Source organism: Pimephales promelas, chromosome 13, assembly GCF_988280905.1.
Source record: "Pimephales promelas chromosome 13, fPimPro1.hap1.1, whole genome shotgun sequence".
NCBI classification, from domain to species: domain Eukaryota; kingdom Metazoa; phylum Chordata; class Actinopteri; order Cypriniformes; family Leuciscidae; genus Pimephales; species Pimephales promelas.
Genome location: NC_142781.1, coordinates 30569513 through 30591713, shown reverse-complemented (window position 1 = coordinate 30591713; position 22201 = coordinate 30569513). Strand labels below are relative to the sequence as shown.

At 37.6% G+C, this 22201-nt stretch overlaps 1 protein-coding gene across 11 annotated transcripts in view; it reads left to right on the top strand.

Annotated features, from left to right (window-relative positions):
• mark3b (MAP/microtubule affinity-regulating kinase 3b) overlaps positions 1-22201 on the top strand; it is a 69574-nt gene that overhangs the window by 23619 nt on the left and 23754 nt on the right. For all 11 annotated transcript variants that reach the window (XR_005625382.2, XR_005625383.2, XM_039690147.2 and 8 more), the window contains exons 4-8: positions 9514-9562; positions 15896-15961; positions 16074-16144; positions 19658-19714; positions 21529-21765. Coding sequence is in view for 9 of the 11 variants with exons in the window: in XM_039690147.2 (XP_039546081.1) it covers positions 9514-9562; positions 15896-15961; positions 16074-16144; positions 19658-19714; positions 21529-21765 (480 nt within the window). In the remaining 2 variants the exon portion in view is untranslated. The remainder of the gene's footprint in view (positions 1-9513; positions 9563-15895; positions 15962-16073; positions 16145-19657; positions 19715-21528; positions 21766-22201) is intronic.

Here is a 22201-nt window from a genome sequence, read left to right as displayed (position 1 = left end):
GTGGATTATTTTCTTTATATAAATGTGTCTGTGTGTCCCACTTTCACATTATTATCCTCTGCTGAATGTCCAAAAGTCGTCCGAATTGGTTGGACAGTGTTTTTCCTCCTCCTCGAGAAAGAACTAAATGAGCTTTGAAAGTTGACTAAAGTGGGAAGTAGAGTTAGTCAAAATAGAGTCATATGTTTGTGTGTTATGTAGCACGTGTGTATTGTGGTTTTTGGTTTAGGGCCATTCTGTTTGATAGATCATAAGTCAAAGAGAGATGGTTCCTCTTATTGAAGTAAGCAAAGTTGGGATTTATGTATTGTTTATTTTAAAACGGTTTCAAAAATGCAAGGAAAATTCATTTGGCATGAAATGGACCTTTTAATATTGTGTGCTTGTTCTTGTGTAGACTTGCATAATGCGTTATTGTACGTTATCTGTCCATTAGTTTAATCGGATCTGACACTTTACTCTTGAATCATTCTTTACTACAGTACGTAGTCAGTGTGTGTATGTGTACAGTGTTGGGATTTTGACCAACACATGGATTATGCCTATATGATTTTACTAAAAAAGTAATAATGTTTGTAAATATTTTGCTTTGTTTACCGGTACTACATTATTTCTTAATTAATTAATAGAATGGCTTATACACGAGTTGTTGTTTTTTCTCTCTCTGTCTCTCTCTCTCTCAAAAACGCAATTTATATGTGTAGCATTTTTTTTAACAATGCAGCAATGTTTAAAAATGTCTTAAATTACTTTATTAGGGTTGTCACGATTCTTCAATTAAAATTAGAGTACTCGATTAAAAAAAAATCCTTGATTTCAATTTACCCATGTGGAGTCACCGTCAGAAATGGTGCATTCCACTAATTAGACCATTTTCTAAGGATCCACAATATATTAACATTATTTAAAAACTATAGCATAGTGCTATTGTGAATTCACAAAGGCTGCGATTCAATAAAATAAATATATGCCCTGTGGGTTTATTATACTTTCGCTTTAGTTATTTGCTCGCGTGTAGGTTACATGCGTCTCAAATGCTGCTCCACACAAACTGTTATCATTGAAATAGTCAAACTCCATCAAATTTAGGTTGCTTATAACATTAATCAATTAACATAATGTGCGCAATGTCATCAGATTTGTAAGGTGAATCATTTATAAACCTACACCAACACAAGAAAATAGATGAATACTTTTCTAAAGATGCAAACTGTTCATCACAATTTCAAAATAAAAGTCGCTCCGAGTTTGCATGTTTCTATGGTTTTGACGTCCACATATTCTTGGCGACCTCTGCAGGTATTTGGTATAATACATTATGTACATATGATGATTGTTTCAATTATGTATAGACCCTTTTACAGTTGGTAAACATGGTGACGTTTTTTTGTGGGCGGAGCTTAGGTGGAGGCAAAAAAAATCCGTCTAAGTCTAAGTCTCATGGCCCTCGATCAGAATCCAGAGTTTCAAGAAGATCAGAGAAACTCAAAATTTCGACCCGAAAAAAAAACGACAGTGTAACAGAGAAACTGAGGGCATATAAATCTTTAGAGGCCTATATGGTCCTGCACAAGACTTGTGTGTATGATCTGCAGTTCTGCCGAGCCAGCGCCGAGACCACGACAATGTAAAGAGTGACATTACAGTGCGATTTTAATGATGTGAATCTAGAAATAAAAGTTCCAGATACAGCATATTCATTTTTCATCAATTCTTGCACCAAACAACACAACAAGATGACATTTAATAATAGTAACAATTATTTAAGCTCCTTATTATGTAGCCGAATCTGTGCTGTTTTGCATTGACCGCCTCCAGTTTTCTCTTTGTTTTGCCTCCAGCTAGCGTCGTGACGTAACTGTGACGTCGGCGCAAAAAGGGTCTATTTTAAGTGATGTTCTAACAAAAAACACATGGTTACTTTTTTTATGACACATTTTTTTTTTTTTTTTATATTATTGCCTCGTCATTATATGGGTTTTAAGTCATTTTAAGGTCATTGCTTAGGTCGATTTTTTATTTTTATTTTTTATTTTATTTATTTATTTTATTACCACACACCAAAAAAATCTGATTAATCGTCAAAGTAATCGATCGATTACAAAATTAATTGTTAGTGACATCCGTAGACTTTATAAAATTACTTCAATTACTTTTTTAAATCGTTTAACTGATAGTATTAATCGGACAAAATTCTTACTGTCGGTAAGTTAGTTATCCGGTTGGTGAACCACTCATCGATATTACCGCAGCAGCTGTGTATTTGTAGTGGTAAAAACTGTGTGTGCCGCGTGGACGGTCCCTCTCTTTCTAGGTCGGTACAAATGACTACATCTCTGTGAGGGACTTCCTGTTTATGAGAAGTGCTGAGACAAGAGGGGAGTGTGGGGTGGTTGTTGAGGGACTGCTGAAGTGTTTCCTGTTTCTCCACTGCTATCCAGAGTGACCAGCGTGCCATTGGTGTTTGTACAGTGGTGGGCGGGGCTATTTTACTAACCTCGGGAAATTAGCTTGCATTTTTGCTTTTCCTCCACAGGCCCATCATCAGAGCATCCCTTTTAAGCATCCACTTTTTTATTTATTTATTTTTGTACGGTCAAATTGTTTTCTCGAGAAATCCCCCGGGCTAAAAATAGCTTATCTTTCCAAGCTCATATCTCATTATTTTAGATGTTTACCAGTTACTGATTCTGTGTTGGAGCTAAAAGCACGAATTGAGCTTGTAATTTTCCCTGTCTGCCATTTTCGAAGTCAGTTGTTAGCGTTGTAAGAGTTGCTTAGTATTGTGCACGTTCCATCAGCCAATCAAACGTTGTCATAATATAATTTTCTGCATGTAGTTAGGGATGTAGTTAGATCATGAAAAGTGGGCCAGTCTTTTGGTTATGGTTACATTTTGGTTACTAGATGGCATCAACCAATGATCAAAAAGTCATTTGCCATACCAACCTGACTCCTCCCTCCTCATGACTGTGTCTGATGAATTGACAACATTCATGCAACTTTATCTTGGGTTTTTTCCCAGGCGTTGAACCAATAGCAAAAGCAGAGGGTCTTCAATTTTTGCAAAGAGGAGCGTCATCACTTTGTGAAACTCTAGTGAATAATTCAGTGCTGTTGTTGTTTTTCCCACAGAACACCATTGAGAGTATTCATTGTGAGAAACAGGAAGTAGCTGCCACCTCAGGGCATGTGAAAACTGAAAACCACACGTTTTAGAGAGATGCGCATATGGACGAAAGTGCATGCTGCAATTGTGCTTTAATGGCACAATAATGAACATGTGCATGGTAATGCAGATGCATAAGAGCGCTTCTTAAAAATACTGCTCTAATTGCTTATAGGTGCATTAATGACAAGATTGCATCTAGTTACAAAAGTGCGTGCATGTTTCGTAGAGAAAGCTTTTCTCATTGCAGCTGCACACTACACACCCACACACCCAGCATCAAGCACTTGATGTTGAAGAGCATGGCATACGAATTTGATGAAGTAGATGGGTAGGTTGTCACCTTCCACCTCATTCCAAACATACTGGTCATTTTTCCCCATATGATTATAATTAATGGAGCTGGAGCTGTCAGGCTTCAAAACAGATGCATAATATAAGTCTATAGATTCTGAAGTCATTTGATGTGTGAGGAAAACATGAAAATTGAAGTTATGTTGTAAACAAATCATACACAATCATGGACAAACCCAAATGTTGGAGAAATGGATTTAAAATGCAATTCAGAAATTTAACCCAACTACTGGTTTTATCCATATTTGACCCAAATTTGGGTTGAAACAACCCAGCATTTTTTAGAGTGTACCGTCACACTTTAGATTAGGGTCCAATTCTCAATATTAACTAGCTATTAACTACAACGTTTGCTCCAATAAACTTCTAATTACTGCTTTTAGGGATATCTAGGTAAGGGATATATGCCACGTTTACACAAAGCTGGGTATTTAGCAAAACAAATATTTTCCCCCTCTCCGTTTTCAAAAATAACATTGTTTACACACCCGCATAAATACGCCGTCGAGCGCCGTCATAACTATGCCAAACCTACTGGCGGCAGTGTAGGGGTTAAGGATAAATCCATTCAGGCCAATCAGAATCCTCAGAAACGACAAGTGAGAACCTAAAACGCCGTTTCTCCCAGTTCACACGACAACACATAACCGGCGTTTTCAGAAATCTCCACTTTGGCCGGAGTTTTTAGAAATAATCGTTTTCAGTGATAAAAAATGCCGTTTTCGTGTAAATGAGAGGGCAAAACGCAGAGAAATATCTGCGTTTTCCCATCGTGTAAACGAGGCCAGAGAATATGGTCATGCAGAATAAGGCGTTAATATAAAATGCATAAACGTAATAATGAGAATTGGACCCTCAACTAAAGTGTTGCCCCTTAGTCTTATATGATTGATACAAACACTTTTATTCATTCGTTTAACAGTTATTTTATTAAGTTTTATTATTTATAAGTCATTATTCATTAAAAACACTGATACTACACATACACTTAAAGTATTATTTTGTTTTTTATTACATTTAAGTTTTATTATTTTCACAAGTTGAAATTTAAATCCTCATTCGTTGAAAACAAAATGCTCTGTTCTCATCAAATACTACACATGATTGTATTTATATATTTATTAAGCTTTATTTATTTATTGTATTAAGTTTTATTTATACAAGTTAAAATTTAGATTGTTCACTGAGCCATTTTTTTTCCAAGTCTGATATAATTGATACTATCACTAGTTATTTTTATTGTGAGAGTGAGTTTGAACTAATTCGGTAGCATGATCCAAGAGTCGTTTTTCAGGATTTCAAAAAATAATGCTGTGAATGATTATAATTATCAGTTAATTTGTATTGTAAGTAATGATTCTTATTTCATATTTTTCTCCTGAACGGGTCTGCAATGAGTGTTTGTTTTACACTCGCAGCCAGCAATGTGCTGTGTTGACATCTAAACAGGAAGCTCTGGGTGGCCGTCCACAGTTTGTCATTCCCATCTCTGATACTACTGATGACTCATCACTTGCATATGGTGATGTTAAACAGCTGATGTTCCACCTCAGAGCGGCTCTGTTCGAGACGCTCGACATGCCTCTCTCTGTCTGGATGGCTTCCGCTCATTAGCGGAGACCTCGCTCTCTTTAATTAGCGTTCTGTAATTTGTGGCTGCGGGGTGAAACGACTGCTGTGCGCAGCTCTGCTCTTTTCTACAACATGTGCTTGCAGCATCTCGCTCTCTGCAAGTCATAAGGAGAAGCCTCAGACTGTGTAATCTGTTGTGCCAGTTTAAACACCATCAGGCTGTTAGCAGGGCACCACCGGGGAGTGTTTTTATGCTTTGGTATGATCAGTGTTTCCTACAAAATTCTGCATATTAATATACAATGTGATTTTATATAATATAAAAAAATATATTTATTATTTTTGGGTGCTACTATTTAGTTTTTATTAATGTAATTAAATATTTCAATATTGTCATATGAAACAATCAGTATTATTACTGTTTACAAATCTTAAAGGGATAGTTCACCCAAGTCATTAATTACTGTACCATGCTGTACCAATCACGTAAGACCTTCGTTCGTCTTCGGAACACAAATGAAGATATTTTTGATGAAATCTGAGAGCTGGATCCTCCATAGGCTGCTAGGTAATTGAAACTTGCCTGCCCAGAAAAGTTAGTAAAGACATCGTTAAAATAGTCCATATGACTACAGTGGCTCAACCTTAAGTTTGTCAAGCGACGAGAATACTTTTTGTGCGCAAGTTTTGTCTCAAGTGAGTTCACGTAGTGTAAAAGCGCAGCGCTTCTGTGTTGTACGTCACACGTAGGCTCATTGGCTGACGCTGGTCATGTGTGTGATGCATGTGACGTACAACAAAGAAGCCCTGCGCTGTTAAGGCCACTGCACTCTGAGTCCGAAATTTTCGTTTGCGTTTTTTTGTATTCGTGATTTAGTGGCTTTGAATTGTCAAAACTGCTTGCTACGGATGCGAAAAACGCAGAAAATCAAACCCGATTCGTTTTTTTTTATGATGGACGAAAGTTTCGGAGGCAGTGTGCAAGCGTGATCGACTTAACGTGAGGTCGTATTTATTTTTAAACGTGCGAAAATTCACTCCGTGTCCAAGGGCCTATACAGTATGAACTAACTCGAGGCCCACAAAGAAGGAAATCAAAAGTTGAATAAAGTCGTTATTTATGTTTGTTTTTGCGCACAAAAAGTGTTTTCGTCGCTTAATAAACTTAAGGTTGAGCCACTGTAGTCACTCGGACTATTTTAACGATGTCTTTAATAACTTTTCTGGCCCGGCAAGTTTCAGTCCCTCAAGAAGCCTATGGAGGAGTGATCCAGCTCTCAGATTTAATAAAAAAAATATCTTAATTTGTGTTCCGAAGATGAACAAAAGTCTAACGGGGTTGGAACTACATGAGGATGAGTAATTACTGACCGAATTTTCATTTTTGGGTGAACTATCCCTTTAAAAACACTAATGAATTCGTATTTTATTTTGAGTCAGACAAATTTGAATTCAGTCAAATTTAGTGAGTTAATTCAGGAAAGGAGTAGTCTAATTCAACCAGAAAATAGTTTGTGAATTTTTATGATTGGAATAGTTCACCCAAAATATTCACCCTCAAGCCATCCTAGGTGTATATGACTGTCCTCAAGCCAAACACAATCGCAGAGTTATATTAAATAATATCCTGGCTATTCTCAGCTTTGTAACGGCATTGAATAGAGCCCGAGTTTTTGAAGCTCCATCCATCCATCATAAAAGCAATCCATACGACTCCAGTGGGTTAATAAAGACCTTCTGAAGTGAAGCGATGGTATTCATCAGGCTGATTCAAACCAATAGGCCTAACTAATGAATTCCTGAGTCTCTTGGTGGATTCATTTCAACAACCGGCACATGAACTGTATAACACTAAATGTTCTTTATGGCTGTTTTGAGATGGTGAAGACATTGTAATTTGTTACAAATAAATTATGTTTCAATAATTATGAGTTATGCCTTTATTAACTTCTTTTTTTTTGGCTCATCACATTCAGTGAAGCCTGCATATTTTGGTAAAAGATGATTTCCTTTGCTATAGCGCTGTAAATTCAGCAGCAGCAAATAAATAGGAGATATCTGTTTGGAAAACAAACTGCACACAATGGCTATACGAACAGATTGTGTTACCATATTTCATGTTTGAAGTCACAGGCTAAATTGAGTCTTTTACACTCTAGCCTCTTGAAATGAGATGCCATCATTTAGATCTTGCGCGCTCGGGGCGGCTAGTGTACGACAACATTGGAGTTCAACGGCCACAAACGTCCACTTTGATGTCAGCTTAGTTTCTTCTAGAGTGCCTGACTGTGTCCACATGTTCTGATGTATGGGAAAGCATGTGGAAAGTGTTTGTACTAGTGCTTAATATAGATTGCTTGGGTTTTGTACATTGCTGCCTGACTAAGAGCCTAATTAGCCCTGCACTCAGAGGCGTGTATCGATTTTTGCTAGTTTCTTTTTTTGCAGTGACTACTGACTATTGAACTCTGTGAAATGGACACAAAGATTTTGTACCTTTCACTCTTTCTCATGCTTTCAGTCTTTTTGTATGTGACCGCACGCATCAGAGTGACATACGTACTGGACCCTTGAAAATTGATGCATGTTTTGAAGGTGAAGGAGTCCGGAGACTGGAGTATGTGATGAGAGAAAACGATAGAACAGGAATAGAAATACAATTCTCAGTCAATTCTGAATGGTGCACAAGCCTTGTTGCTCAGGGAGCCTCAACAAACTCCCAAAGTTGCCTCAAGGTGGCTTAAAATTATTTAAAATGAGACAAAACAAGCATTAAAGGTGCATTGCGCAACATTTCATGCAAAAAGTACACGTTTTTCTAACCCATACATGCTTAAACAATTGCCTGATGGGCTGAATGAGCCCTTTTCTGATCATTGCGATTGCCTCTATAATCCTGTACAGTAAAATAAATAAGAGGGATTCGAGACGGAGTTTGAGACTGGGCGTGACGTCATGCGCGTTCACACTCGCCTGGCTATGTCTGGCAGGTTTGTGTATTCGCTGCCATTCTCCGTATCAGCGAAGACAACTCGAGCGACTCAACTTTAGTCAACTTTCCACAAAAGTAGAAGATGGATTCAAAGAGACCGACTTGTAGTTCATTCCAACACCAACGCAAACTCCACGTAAGACAAAGAAAATAAAACTTTCGTCTAGTGCCAGGCGTCGGAATAAGACGAGAGTCAACATCGGGAAGGCTTTCGACAAATGGAGAGATCTCCGGTCTGCTCTAGGGCTCAAACGGGTCCTATACAAAGTTATAACTTATATTGTTCATGAACGTGTTTCCATAATAATACAATCATAAGTGGATGCAGTAAGCACATAAAACACTTCAACATGGAGATAGATGGAAACAAAAACTGAAGTTTTCTACAACCTCCATTTTCCCCTCACACATACTGTAAGTGTGTAATTTACTCAAATGGCTTTCTGTTAATATATTTAAAATGACTTGCAGATTTATAACTTTATTACCTCTGAAGACATTATGACTTTAACAAAAGATTTGTGCGGCTGATGCTCCTTTGGTTATGAACAGCTCGTGCAAGCATGCGTGTGTGTGTGGTCCATGAGCGTGCACACCTCTGGTTGCAGTTTCGCTTGTCGCCAGAGGGGGCATAGTTTTGCATACTGTACTTGCACAATGTACCTTTAAAATAAGTAAAACAGCTTAAAATCAAGATATTACTTAGTATTTGATTGTTTTTATTACAAAAAAATATATTTCTAGTTATGCAAAGCTCTAAAATATTTTTTGTTTGGATAGGCCTTCAAATATTGTTGCGAACATAGGTATGGATAATGTAATTGGAATGGTATAGGGTGAGAATATAAAACAGTTATATTGTGAAATTTAATTTGCTGATTTGCTTCTCAAGAAAGTTGTGCTCCACGCAGAAGTTTCTAGTGCGCACGCATTACAATTTCCACTTTGCGTACAATTTGCGTCTCTGTCATTACTATGAGGAAAACAAGAGCATGGATGTGGATGCGCATGAATTATTGATGAAAAATAAGCTCCGTATATATCATTCCTAGTTCCACATTTGCATTTAATGATGCTGTAACGCAAACCGGAAATTGTACGCGATACAAGGGTACGCGGTACGCTATAAGTCTTTATTTTATTTTTTTGCAAAGGTCCACTCAGGGGCTCCATACTACATACCGTAACACCACTTATTTGAAAACTGTTATATTATATAAAATATAAATAAATATATAATTAATAAATAAAATATTCTCTGTCACTCAATCATTTTAATGCGTCTTTGCTGAATTTCTTAAAAAAAAAAATCTTTACGACATTCAACTTTTGAAAGATTTTACACATCACCCCACTTATGTTTTGATCAGTAAATGTAAATATCCAGCTCATCCTCTAATTGTTCTTATTCTGCCTTCTTTTGCAGCTCTTCAGAGAAGTAAGAATAATGAAGATTCTAAATCATCCAAATATTGGTAAGTTGTCCTTCAGTACTCTGTTTTTAGAAGCTCTCTGTGGAGATGTTTGGGAATGCGGCACACAAAGCGGATTGTAGTGGAGGCCTCTCTAATCCCTTGTGCAGGAACTCCCTCTGCTTTTCCCAGAGCCACCACACCGCTCCTATTCAGACGGCCCCCGACCGGCTCCTCCCGGCAGCACAAAAGCACTCCTGTATGCCTCTGTGTGTTCCATTGTTGAGCATCCATCATCTGACGGCCTGCACATGCCCCCCCCCCCCCCCCCCCCTCCTGTCTCATGATGTCATCTCTGTGTGGCCCCTCTCTCGCCCCAATACCTTTATCGGCCCTCAGCGACCCCCATCTGCCATTTCCGGACATGAGCAGGTGTTTGTGTTGAATCGTGAGAGACCCTTGTTTCCTATTATAATATGTAGTTTTAGTTCTGAATGCTCACTCATGTCAGCGATGACATGAAACTTAAGTGTAAGGGACTACTGAATCTTATAGCACCAAGAGTTTGGAGGTCGGTAAGAATACAATAAGATATGAATACTTTTTTTATTCAGCAGGAATGCATTAAATTATTTCAACATGATGTTACAGGACAATTAAATTTAAAATAAATGCTGTTCTTCTTTTTTAGCCTGGGTTTCCCCATGCTGCCTTGCCGCAGCGCAATTTTATACACGCTGCTAGGTAGCCTGGACACCATGAGCTAGATTTTTGCCTGAGATAGGGAGGCAATCACAGAATGGGGATGGAGCAGTGTAACCCCTACACCCGGGTCCCACTCGACCCGCCCCCAGCGGGCCTCAATCCCGGGTCTCCGGCATGAGAGTCAGGCGCTCTAACAAGGAGGCTAAAGACTGCAGCCTCTAGCGTCTATTGCTAGCGCTTATTGAGATCAGGGGAGTGAGGTCTACTAGCTGGCCACCGTTACACTCACCCTCCTAAACCTCACTCTCATCTGGGTCACGGCACCAATGTAACCCCTCCACCGGGGTCCTACTCAACCCTCTCCGAGCAGGCCTCGAACCCCGGTCTCCGGCGTGAGAGTCGGGCGCTCTAGCCAGGAGGCTAAAAACTGCAGCCTCTAGCGTCTATTGCTAGCGCCTATTGAGATCAGGGGAGTGAGGTCTACTAGCTGGCCACCGTTACAGCAGCATAGGGCTGGGTACCGAGTTCGGTACTTTTTAGGTACCGACCGAATTGCCTCGGTACTACCAAGTATCGAAAAACGACTTCTTGTTCGGTACTAGATTTCGATACCTAAGGGGTTAACTCGTCAACGTCAGTGAGCCAATACAAACAATAGTTTTACGCGGTTACGCCCAGAGACGTGGCTCACATGAAGTGTGCAGCGTCCCAACCCCCATAGATGCACGTGAAGCGCCAAGCGTCCCAACCCCCTGAAGAAGATGTTGAAAAGATCTAAAGTGTGACTACATTTCTCGAGGCGCGATGCCAACAGCTCGCAATGCAATATTTGTGGCAAAATATTTGCTGCAAAGTCCGGTACCACGAGTAATATGACGTAGCACTTGACAGTGCAGTATGTAATCTGGGATCTGGATTTCATAAAATTGGCATCGACAAAGTATCGTTCAAGAACCGGTATCGAAATCAAGGTATCGGTACTGAAATTGTTTGAATGATACCCAGCCCTAGAGCAGCAAGACGTTAACGATGTGTTAGCTTGGTCATGGTCATGCAATTATTCCCCTGGGTTTCCGCATGCTGCCTTGCCGCAGCACGATTTTATTCATTCTCGATGTATCATCATCTGGCATCATTGAACCGATTGGCTACATACAGGCGCATTTGACGGCTCTGGGCATTCGTAAACCACGCCTCAAATACGAGAAAATGAACATGTGGTTTCCAGACCACTTCTCATTCTCAATGGTACGTGGTCTGGCGTTAGCCAGGCTAATTCTTTTGAGCTTTCTATTCAGAAAAGATTCCTGTATGCTGTCACGGTTTCCACAAAATATGAACCGTTTTCAACATTGGAGATAATAGGAAATGTTTCTTGAGCATCAAATCATCATATTTGAATGATTTCTGAACTAAATGTTTATTTCAAATTAGGTCCAAATAACCTGATCTGCCAAAATGAATCCGATTCCCAGCGCGATTGTTTTCAGTATGCCTGTACTGTTCGTTTGTGTTGCGTTATGCCTGTCTGTTCCATTATGTGCGTTTCACATATGAATGACTGAGCCAGTGAAAGCGTTTGATGCATCGTCGTGAAGATGAAGTGTTTCCAGCGAGTTGGAGGGAAGGTAATTGTTAACTCCCAGCTACAGCCCACGCACTTCCTAACCTTTCTCCTTCATTGAGATTTTACCTCTGCCAGCCTCCTCACGCAACCTCTGTCTCTCAATGACAGCCTTTCTCGTCACTCGCCCCTTATTTGATTTCACCGAATGTAGAACATCTTTCCAGGAATTGGGAAATGCAGGGGTCGTCATGGCAACGCTTGCTTCCGCTTCCACATGCGATGCCCTTTGCGATGATCAACACGGACTGTGGCGGCACATGCTCTGGCATCGACTCCTCCTGCCTGTCCTTGAGCTGTCGAGAGTGAGGCGTCTGGTCGCACGTTATCACTGCCCCGGAGATGACCTACTTTTTTTTCCTATTTTCGCAAATGAGGGAAAAAGGCGGAGTGGATTGCCAGGAGAGGATGTGGGTGGCGTTGATGTGGCTCTGGTTGTGTCAAATGCGGAGCCTGGCACAATCAGGGCAGAGATAAATGAAAGGACTCGCCCTTGTGTTGTTCCCAACCTGCAGGATGTTATTTTTGGTCAGTTGAAAAATTTCTGTAGACACTCTTAGAAAAAAAAGGGTTCATTGGGGTTCTATATTTGAAGCATGGGTTCTTTACTCAACTCCAAAAAACCTTTTATGCTAAAAAGGTTCTATAATGACAAGAAAGAACCCTTTTGGCAGAAAGGTTCTTTATAGGCTATTATTCATTCATATATTACATTATTCTGCAACATTTTGCAGTTGTAATTAAATTATTGCTTATTAAACTTGTAGTAACTTAATATCACATTTTAATCATGCTGATTTTTGAAGGAGAAAAACTGAAATGGCACCCTTCGTGTGATATTGATTAACTACATAAAATGATATAAATATATGAAGAGTTCAGATGCAAAAGCCTCTAAATGCCATTTGAAATTTTCTTCTTTAATGATGATTTTTATCAAACTTGTATATTTAAGTTCAGTGATTTCACTTAAATGGCAATGATAATTACCTATTAATTGTTATTTAAGTGAAATTACTGAACTTAAATATACAAGTTTGATAAAAATCATCATTAAAGAAGAAAATTTCAAATGGCATTTAGAGGCTTTTGCATCTGAACTCTTCATATACACTTTCTTACCCCCATATCTTGAATTTTGTGATCATCCACATGCATTCATAAATACATTTTAGGGTCTTGTGTTAGGGTCTGATGTTTGTCAATAATATGAAATATTTAATCCGGAAACGACAAAACAAATGATAACGAATGAACCCAAAAGATTCCATTTAGAACCTTTCCTGGTTACAAATAACCCTAATATAAAGTTAATACTTCTTTTTGTGAAAGGAAAGGAAAGGTTAAAGTTTTTATTCACTAATGTGCTTACTCACGGCAACAGTACAAGACATCTTTTTCAACAGTCTTAGTTCAGATGTAAATTTCCATTCCATTTCAGTGTCACATGATCCTTCAGAAATCATTCTAATATGCTGATTATTGCTTAAGAAAATATATTCGTATGATTAATGTTAAATGGTTTTGGACATTTTTTTCCAGGATTCTTTGATGAATAGGTTAAAAATAACAGCATTCAAGTAACAATATAAATGTCTTTACTGTCACTTTTGATCAATTTAATGCATCCTTGCTGAATAGAAGTATTAATAATTTCTTTCATTTCTTTGTAAAAAAGAAAAGTACATACCGACCCCAAACTTTTGAGCGGTAGTGTATAATGTTACAAAAGCTTTCTATTTCAGATGAAGGCTGTTCTTTTGAACTTAATTTCTATTCATCAAAGAATCCTGAAAAAAAATGCACATGACTAATTTCGACATTGATAATAATAAAATTAAATAATGTTTCTTGAGCAACAAATCAGCATATTAGAATGATTTCTGAAGGATCATGTGACACTGAAGACTGGAGTAATGATGCATCACAGGAAAAAAATTACATATTTTCACACAAAAACAGTTATTTAAAAAATGTACTAATATTTCACAGTATTACTGTTTTGTGTCATTTTAATGAAATAAATGCAGCCTTGGTGAGCAGAAAAGACTCATTTGAAAAACATTCGAAACTTTTGAATGGCAGTATATACACAAACATTTATGTATTTCGAGAGGGATTGACCCTATTATGTCATTCATTCGCAGTTCCATTGAGGAAAAGGTTTTGGAATGACATCCGGATGAGTAAATAATGACAGATTATAATTAAATAACCTGACAGATTTATGATGACCTATTTTCAGAATCACTAAAGCTTTAGTGTAGAGTCGGAACTCAATCATCGCTGTCACAGAAGTAGAGCGCTGGCATTTACGGTGTTTCTAAATTTAGTGTGCATGTTGGGAGTACATGTTTGTGTTTGTGTTGTGGGTTACTGTTACTTAAACCTGGCCTGTCACTCACATTTCAAACAGCGTTCAGTTACAGTAACGTTTTCCTGGAGACATGGCATATGTCTGTGCAGTTGTGGGTCAACAGAGAAGAGCTCTGCAGATCATTTAGATGCTGGTGATTTAAAAAGTAGATTCAAATGATTTTTTATTTTATTTTTGAGGAAAGAAATAAAATAATCAATCATTTTATTCCTTGAGGATGAATTAAACTGTTCGAAAGTGACAGTAAAGGCATTTATAATGTTACAAAGGATTATATTATAAATAAATGCTGTTCTTTTTAAGTTATATTCATCACAGAATCGTGAAAAAAATTGGACATCACTGTTTCAACATTGATAATAATAATGAATGTTTTTTTGAGCTTCATATCAGCTTATTAGAATGATTTCTGAAGGATCATGTGACACTGAAGACTGGCATAATGATGCTGAAAATTCAGCCTTGATCACTGGAATACATAATAAAATACATTTTTAAGTATATTCACATTGAAAACAATTATTTTAAATTGTCTTAATATTCAAGAATTGAATTTTTTTGTATTTTTAATCAATTAAATGCAGCCTTGGTGAGCAGAAGAGACTGTTTTAAAAAACAAAAAAAAATCATACCTATCCAAAACTTTTGACCAGTTGTGTATATATATATGGTTCGTACAAGGAGCTTAAAGTACTTAAAGTTGACTTTTTAATAAAGTCTTGGAAAACCCTAGAAATCAGACATATATGAAAAGGTACTTGAAAGTGCTTGAACTTTTGATAGACTATAGGCTATATTAGAAAATAGTGTTTAATTTTATTGGTAAAACAATCTGTTCTCACCCGTCTGGTATTGATATAGAGCCATAGAGTGTCATATTGCTTCATATAAATATTCAAGTATATAACACAGCTTTCATTCTTCAGGTCAATCATATATTCATAAGAGAAAAAATCAGTTTGAATGAGAAAAGCGATGTCTTTGTCATAGTATCATTTTAATGGCTAAAGTAACCACGATTTAGTTGTACCTTTTTCTTTTTTCTTTTTTTTTGTATTTATCCATTTACCTTTTTGATAAGTGAGATCTCTGCTTGTAGTCCTTGAAAACTAAAAACTAGTGCTTGAAAAGTCTTTGAAAGACCTGGAATTTAATTTTACAGTATCTGTATGAACCCTGATAAACATATATATATATATATATATATATATATATATATATATAGTATATATATATATATATATATATATATGAAGAGTTCAGATGCAAAAGCCTCTAAATGCCATTTGAAATTTTCTTCTTTAATGATGATTTTTATCATTTATGTTCAGTAATTTCACTTAAATAACAATTAATAGGTAATTATCATTGCCATTTAAGTGAAATTACTGAACTTAAATATACAAGTTTGATAAAAGTCATCATTAAAGAAGAAAATTTCAAATGGCATTTAGAGGCTTTTGCATCTGAACTCTTCATATATATATGCAAAAAAAGGAAAGCCCGGGCATCAGTAACCTCAGTACGTCATCATCAGCAACTTTTACTTCTGTTTTGTGCTGCACTGCATCCACCACGATGACAGACAACTTAATTTTAGCTTCTAATACAAGCAAAAATGTATTTTGTGCAGCTGGCAGGATAATGATTATTGATTTTAATGCGTCTTTTTCTCCATCTCTTTCTACAGTAAAACTCTTTGAGGTCATAGAAACAGACAAGACACTTTATCTGGTGATGGAGTACGCCAGTGGTGGTGAGTTTGATGTGACACTGCCTCTTGTGTTATGTAATCTTGTGCAGACAGGCCTGTGATTCTACATAATGAAGCGAATGAAAGTGAGAATGTGCATCTCTTCTCTCCACAGGGGAGGTGTTTGACTACCTCGTAGCGCATGGACGCATGAAGGAGAAGGAGGCCAGAGCTAAATTTAGACAGGTACAGTACTGCAGTGTGCTGGATACAGGTCTGTCCCGCCCATTCACACAGCTGTGAGCTGCAATTGGTTGGCCGCGTGTGTGATTGGCGGTTGATCGTGTGGCAGCTGCGTGAAGGGTTTCCCAGTGGGCCGTATGTGGCCCATATACACGACTTTTGGTTTTGGGTCAAAAACTAAATATGGTTTGAACAGTTTATGAACCTCTTGCGGAAAACCACAAACCCTCATCAAAACAAATATGCTGACATCACAGTAGTGTCTAAATCTCAGACTTTGGGAGGGTTTTGCTATTGCATTATGCAATTTTTTCAGTATGTTTACTATGCATATTATGCATGTTTTCTCTATGCATAGAATAGCAGGATACTAAATTTCAACAAAGTCCTCAGTCTTCTGCAATAACACACACTTAACTTGATTTATAGTGCGACCAATTAAATGTATCTATGTTAACATTGATTTAATAACAACTTTAATACTATATATTCAGGATAGCATTTTAGTTTAATGGAAATTAGATGAAATTCTGTTAAAATAAATATCCCTATGTATTTTCATAATAATCTGGTTCTACTTATTAAAGGGGACAAATGATATCCCTATTCACAAAATATTCCCTTTATTTTAATAATTATCCCCTAAACATTTGGTTGTGGATTAAATGAATAATGGTTCATAAACACATACAGCGATATTGGATTTACTTTAGCATTTACCTAAATGCGCCATCAACAAAAACATCTCCAGGTGTTTAGTGCGGTGAGAGAGCTCTAATGAGATCGAGACAGTCACCCACTGACAGCATCATTTGCTCCGTTTAATTACCCGAAGACCCCTTTCAACCTCCCTCCTTCCCACTGAGACCCATTGGTCTAATGGACGGGTACGGTGGGTTATCCCGCAGCTGATGCAGACATCTGTAGTCATGGCGATGGGGTCTCCCTCTCCTCCTCTCCTCTGCTGCTGTGGAGACAGCTTATCTGGGTCAGGCATGAAGCACCGCTGAGATTTCTGAAAAACGAACAGATTCTTTCACCAGCCAGAGAGAGAAATGGAAATCTGTCCCGCTATCTGATGTCTGGGACACTGTCCACAGACAGAACTCTATGAATATTAAACGGCATTGAGAATGTTGTGTGTTCGAGAACGAGAAGAGAAAACCACAATGATAATGAGCTATAGTTTGGGAGCGTTACACAATATAAAAAGTCCAGATATTCAGGATTCTTGGTTCAAATGAACTGCAATTGTTGGAAATGTAAATCTTTTGTAACTTTTGTTTTCACCTGGTGTTAAGATGCGTTTTGGTCGATTTGATGGTGTTTTAATCCCTCTCTTTTCTCCATTTTCAAACACTTGTGTCCTGAGTTCTTCAAGGGGAATGCCTATGGGAGGGTAAATCTATGGGTTTTTTCAGATCTTTCGATCTAATGGATGAAATAAGCTTGTGCATCTTGGACCCAAAGATGACTGAAGAACATTTAGATAGCATCAGGTTTCATTTCTGCTCTGACAGCTGCAAGACCACGCTGAACGCTGAGTGTGTGTTATAAATTAAATTTTCTTTCGTTTTTTTTGTCTTCAAACTAAACTTGGTGACCAGGTTTGAAACCCATCTTGCTAGCGCGATTCACATAATGTTAACGCATTAGGTCAGTAGGCGGGCTTTTGTGGCTGTTCGAACGCATTCGACCACATGAGTGTCTACTCTATGAAAGCAATCCGGTTGAATACGTTCTTTGACTACCTCTGGAAGTGGTCAAAAGCGAAAAAGCTCAAAACGTTTTAGACCCCTGTATTTAGCGTCATCCACTTGTGATCCGATCGATCAAAACTCGTCCTAATAAGCTGTGAACAGGACCTAAACATTTTTTTCTTTCACTTTTGATCAATTTAATGCTTTCTTGCTGAATAAAAGTAATAATTTATTTATTTTAGGGCTGTCAGTTAAATGTGTTATTAACGCAAAGCCATTTTAACGACGTTATTTTTTTTATTGCGCGATTAATCAACATTCAAGTCACTTTCAAGTCAAGTGCCATGTTGTCTATACGCATTTTGAGCTATCTGTGTGTATGCGTGTATGTCTACACAGTTAAATGTCCGAGTGATTCCGCGTGTATGTACACGCCGTTAAATGTCCGAGCGAAATGTAGATCTACATCTGGGTAGCGATATTTTTTTCCTAGGATGGTAGGGGAAGACTCATAAATCGTATTAACCCCAGTGACGGGTAGGTTTAGGGACGGGGTTGGGGTAGGTCATATGTTTATATATACAGTAATGTAACGTTAAGTCAACGGTGTTCATAAATACGCTGGAAAGCGATTATGCGCGTTGATAGCACGCCAAAAATGGAAATACGAATTAGCGTGTCATACATACGCCATTTCATGACATCAGTCTGGATTAATGGTCTTATTGGCCTAGCAAACTTTGTACTTTTTTTTTCACATGCTTTTGCAACAGGACGCGGCATGCGTGGCGCTGCGCTAAGAAAACCATGAATTTCAATGGATTGCGCCACACAAGGACGTTTTGTTGCTTCGTCGACCAAAGCGCAAGCGGATCTAGCTAGAGCAGAAAGAAAACAACAGGCACGACGCCGCACACACTTGTTTGGGCTTGCGAGGCAGCCAAATATTTGGTTAACGTTACATCCCGAAATGGATGCCAATAAGATTCTAAATGGAAAGTTTACTTTTAAAAAGTTGCCAAATGGTTCCATTGGCAAGACCAAAATGATATGTGTGTTTTGTCGCTGTGAACTGAGCTATCATCATTGCAGCACGTCCAGTCTGAAATACCACTTGATGATGGCCAAGCACACACACACACACAGCTGATGCGAATTCTCCACCCCCTTGTCAATGTCAGCACCTCGTCAGTACTGTATTTCCAAGTGAGAATATTGAAATTGAACACAGTATATGCCAATGTTGTTTTCAATAAAAAAACATTTGCACAAAGCTAGCCGATCCAGTTTTCCATGTTGATAAGATCATTAAAATGAGAAAAAATAATGGGACAATAAGAAATCAAGAAACATTTAAAATAGATTAAATTGTGCGATTAATCGCGAGTTAACAATGACATTAATGCGATTAATCGCGATTAAATATTTGGATTGTTTGACAGCACTAGTTTATTTGTTTTAAATCGCTGACCCCAAACTTTTGAATGGTTGTGTACATTAAATTTGATTTGATGCTTCAGAATCAGGTTGAGAGATTAAATGACCTCATTTCTTCTAAAAAAAAACAGCGTCAGGCTTTCAGCTGAGCAGTCAGTTTCTGCAAGCCTCTCTCTCCCCCCTCATTTATCATCCTGGACCATGTGTCAGAACCCACAGCACACATGCTCCCCCGTCCAATCAATGGCATTCTGGGAAAAAGCGATGATGCCAGATAATTTGGCGTATTGCCTGTTACACCACACCCTGCCTGTCATCCAATCAGTTCTGTCTGTCTCTCCACGTTCTAAAACTCCTTTGTCTCCTTTTTTCCCTTCAGATTGTTTCAGCGGTTCAGTATTGCCATCAAAAACACATTGTCCACAGAGATCTCAAGGTAAGGTCACTTGAGTGTCATTGTGTCATCTTTTTTCCCCTCTGCAAACGAAAAGTCATAGGTTCATCTAATTCCACTGGCGCTACTGTCAAAAGTCCTGCACGTAGATGCTCCTTTTGTTGCAAAACGGGGCTTAAGTCATGTGCTTTGATACAGACCAAATGATCAAATCAATAAGCACCATGTGTCTGAGCAGGACAGAACATGAGCAAGGACCCCTGCAGATCTTGCTTCCTCTTTCCCGTCTCCCTTGCGTCTGCTTTCCCTTTCCAAGTCTCCATGCTCCATTACACACTTTGTTTCCGGACTGATGCTCTGTAAATGATGCATGAGGGCAGTGTCAGAGTGAAGGGTCTGAATGACTCTTGAGAAGGAAGCCAGGTGGAAATGTGCCTCTTTCTTATGTGTTGTGTGCTTTCACTCTCTGGAGACAAGGGCATTTACATTATGCGTACATTGAGGTCTAAAATCAGTTGATTTTAAAATCAATTCATTGGAATGGAGGCTAGTTTCTAAAATCAATTCAGATGGAAACTAGCTTAAGCTAAATCTGGTGCACAGCATCTTTAATTAATGTTTTTTTTGCACATTGTCCCTGTTGAAATAAATAAATGAAATGAAATGATTCAAAATCAAATTTAAACCTGGAAATGAGCAGCAAATTTTAGAATTTATTTGAGTTTTTCATAACAAAGAAACATTTGGATGTAAAATTAATAAGAAATATTTTAGTCTCTGCTCCACAAATTTCTTTCTTTCTTTCTTTCTTTCTTTCTTTCTTTCTTTCTTTCTTTCTTTCTTTCTTTCTTTCTTTCTTTCTTTCTTTCTTTCTTTCTTTCTTTCTTTCTTTCTTTCTTTTCTTTCTTTCTTTCTTTATTTCTTTATTTATTTATTTATTTATTTATTAATTCTTTTATTTATTTATTTACTTACTACTTTATTTATTTAAATATGCATTTCTTTATTTATTTATGCATTTATTTATTTTTTATTTTCTTTCTTTCTTTCTTAAGCAGTTTATATCTTAAAATGTGTATAAATTAAAGGCTATGTGTGTGTTTGTGTATACTTGAAATATATTTTTTGTTTGAAATATATATTATATATTAAATCATTTAATAATAATAATTAATAATAATTGTATTTAATATTTTTTAAATATATTAAATAATATTAAATAAATTGTAAATAATGCATTACTTATAAAAAAAACTAATCTGGTTGTTAAGAATGCAATCTTAATGGCTAATTTTTTTTAAATAATTTTATTAGTATTTATTATTTACAATTTTATTAATAAAGTACTTTTATCTATTATTTTCTTGTTCCCTCCTTGTACTGTAGGTAAAATGACGCAGACATTCACAGTTTTCATAAACTGTATGATAAGAATAATCTAAATTCTCTTTGCATTTCATTAATCTCCTAAACTCCTACCGAACAAATACTATATACTCAAAGGCTGCGTTTACACTGGTTTTTACTCGCATCTGACACAGATGGTAATTTGTTGCACACGTGTAAACACAAACATTATCATGTCCATGCTGGCAAATAATCATGGCCACTTGACACAAATTATATAAATGATTTTAATAGCACAGCCGGGTCTACCATGTGCATAGTAAGCGATCACTGTCAGTCAGGTTGGGGATGAATTCATGTAAACGCAGATATCGGATACCAGTTGTGTCTAAATTTAATGTAAACAGGCTCGCCAAAAAAGATCGGATCTATGCATTAAGACCTGCAGTGTAAATGCAGCCAAAAAGAGATTCCTTCAAACTCTCAGCTTCTCACTTTTTCTCATGCAGGCAGAAAACCTACTGCTGGATGCAGATATGAACATTAAGATCGCTGACTTCGGTTTCAGTAACGAATTCACTATTGGGAACAAATTAGACACGTTTTGCGGCAGCCCACCGTATGCCGCCCCTGAGCTTTTCCAGGGCAAGAAGTATGACGGGCCGGAGGTGGATGTGTGGAGTCTGGGGGTCATCCTCTACACACTGGTCAGTGGATCTCTGCCCTTTGATGGACAGAATCTAAAGGTTAGTGTGCTCAGCCCTGAAAGGTCACTTTTGCCCTCCTTCACAGAGAATCATACAACTGAGGAGCCTGTGGATTTGTGTTGTGACTGAAATCAGGGATTTGTTAAAGCGTGTAAGCCATTTGAGGTTATAATAGTGGTTTTAAAGGAGTGGTTCACTTTTGAAAAAAACTTTTGCTGATAATTTACTCACCCCCATGTCATCCAAGATGTCCATGTCATTCTTCAGTCGAAAAGAAATTAAGGTTTATGATGAAAACATTCCAGGATTTTTCACCATATAATGGGAACCAAACGGTTCAAGGTCCAAATGAGAGTTTCAGTACAAACTGCAAACTGTTCAAAGGGCTTTAAACGATTCCGGACGATGAATAAGGGTCTTATCAAGCAAAACCATCGCTCATTTAAAAAAAAATACAAAGTATAAGTTTTATAAG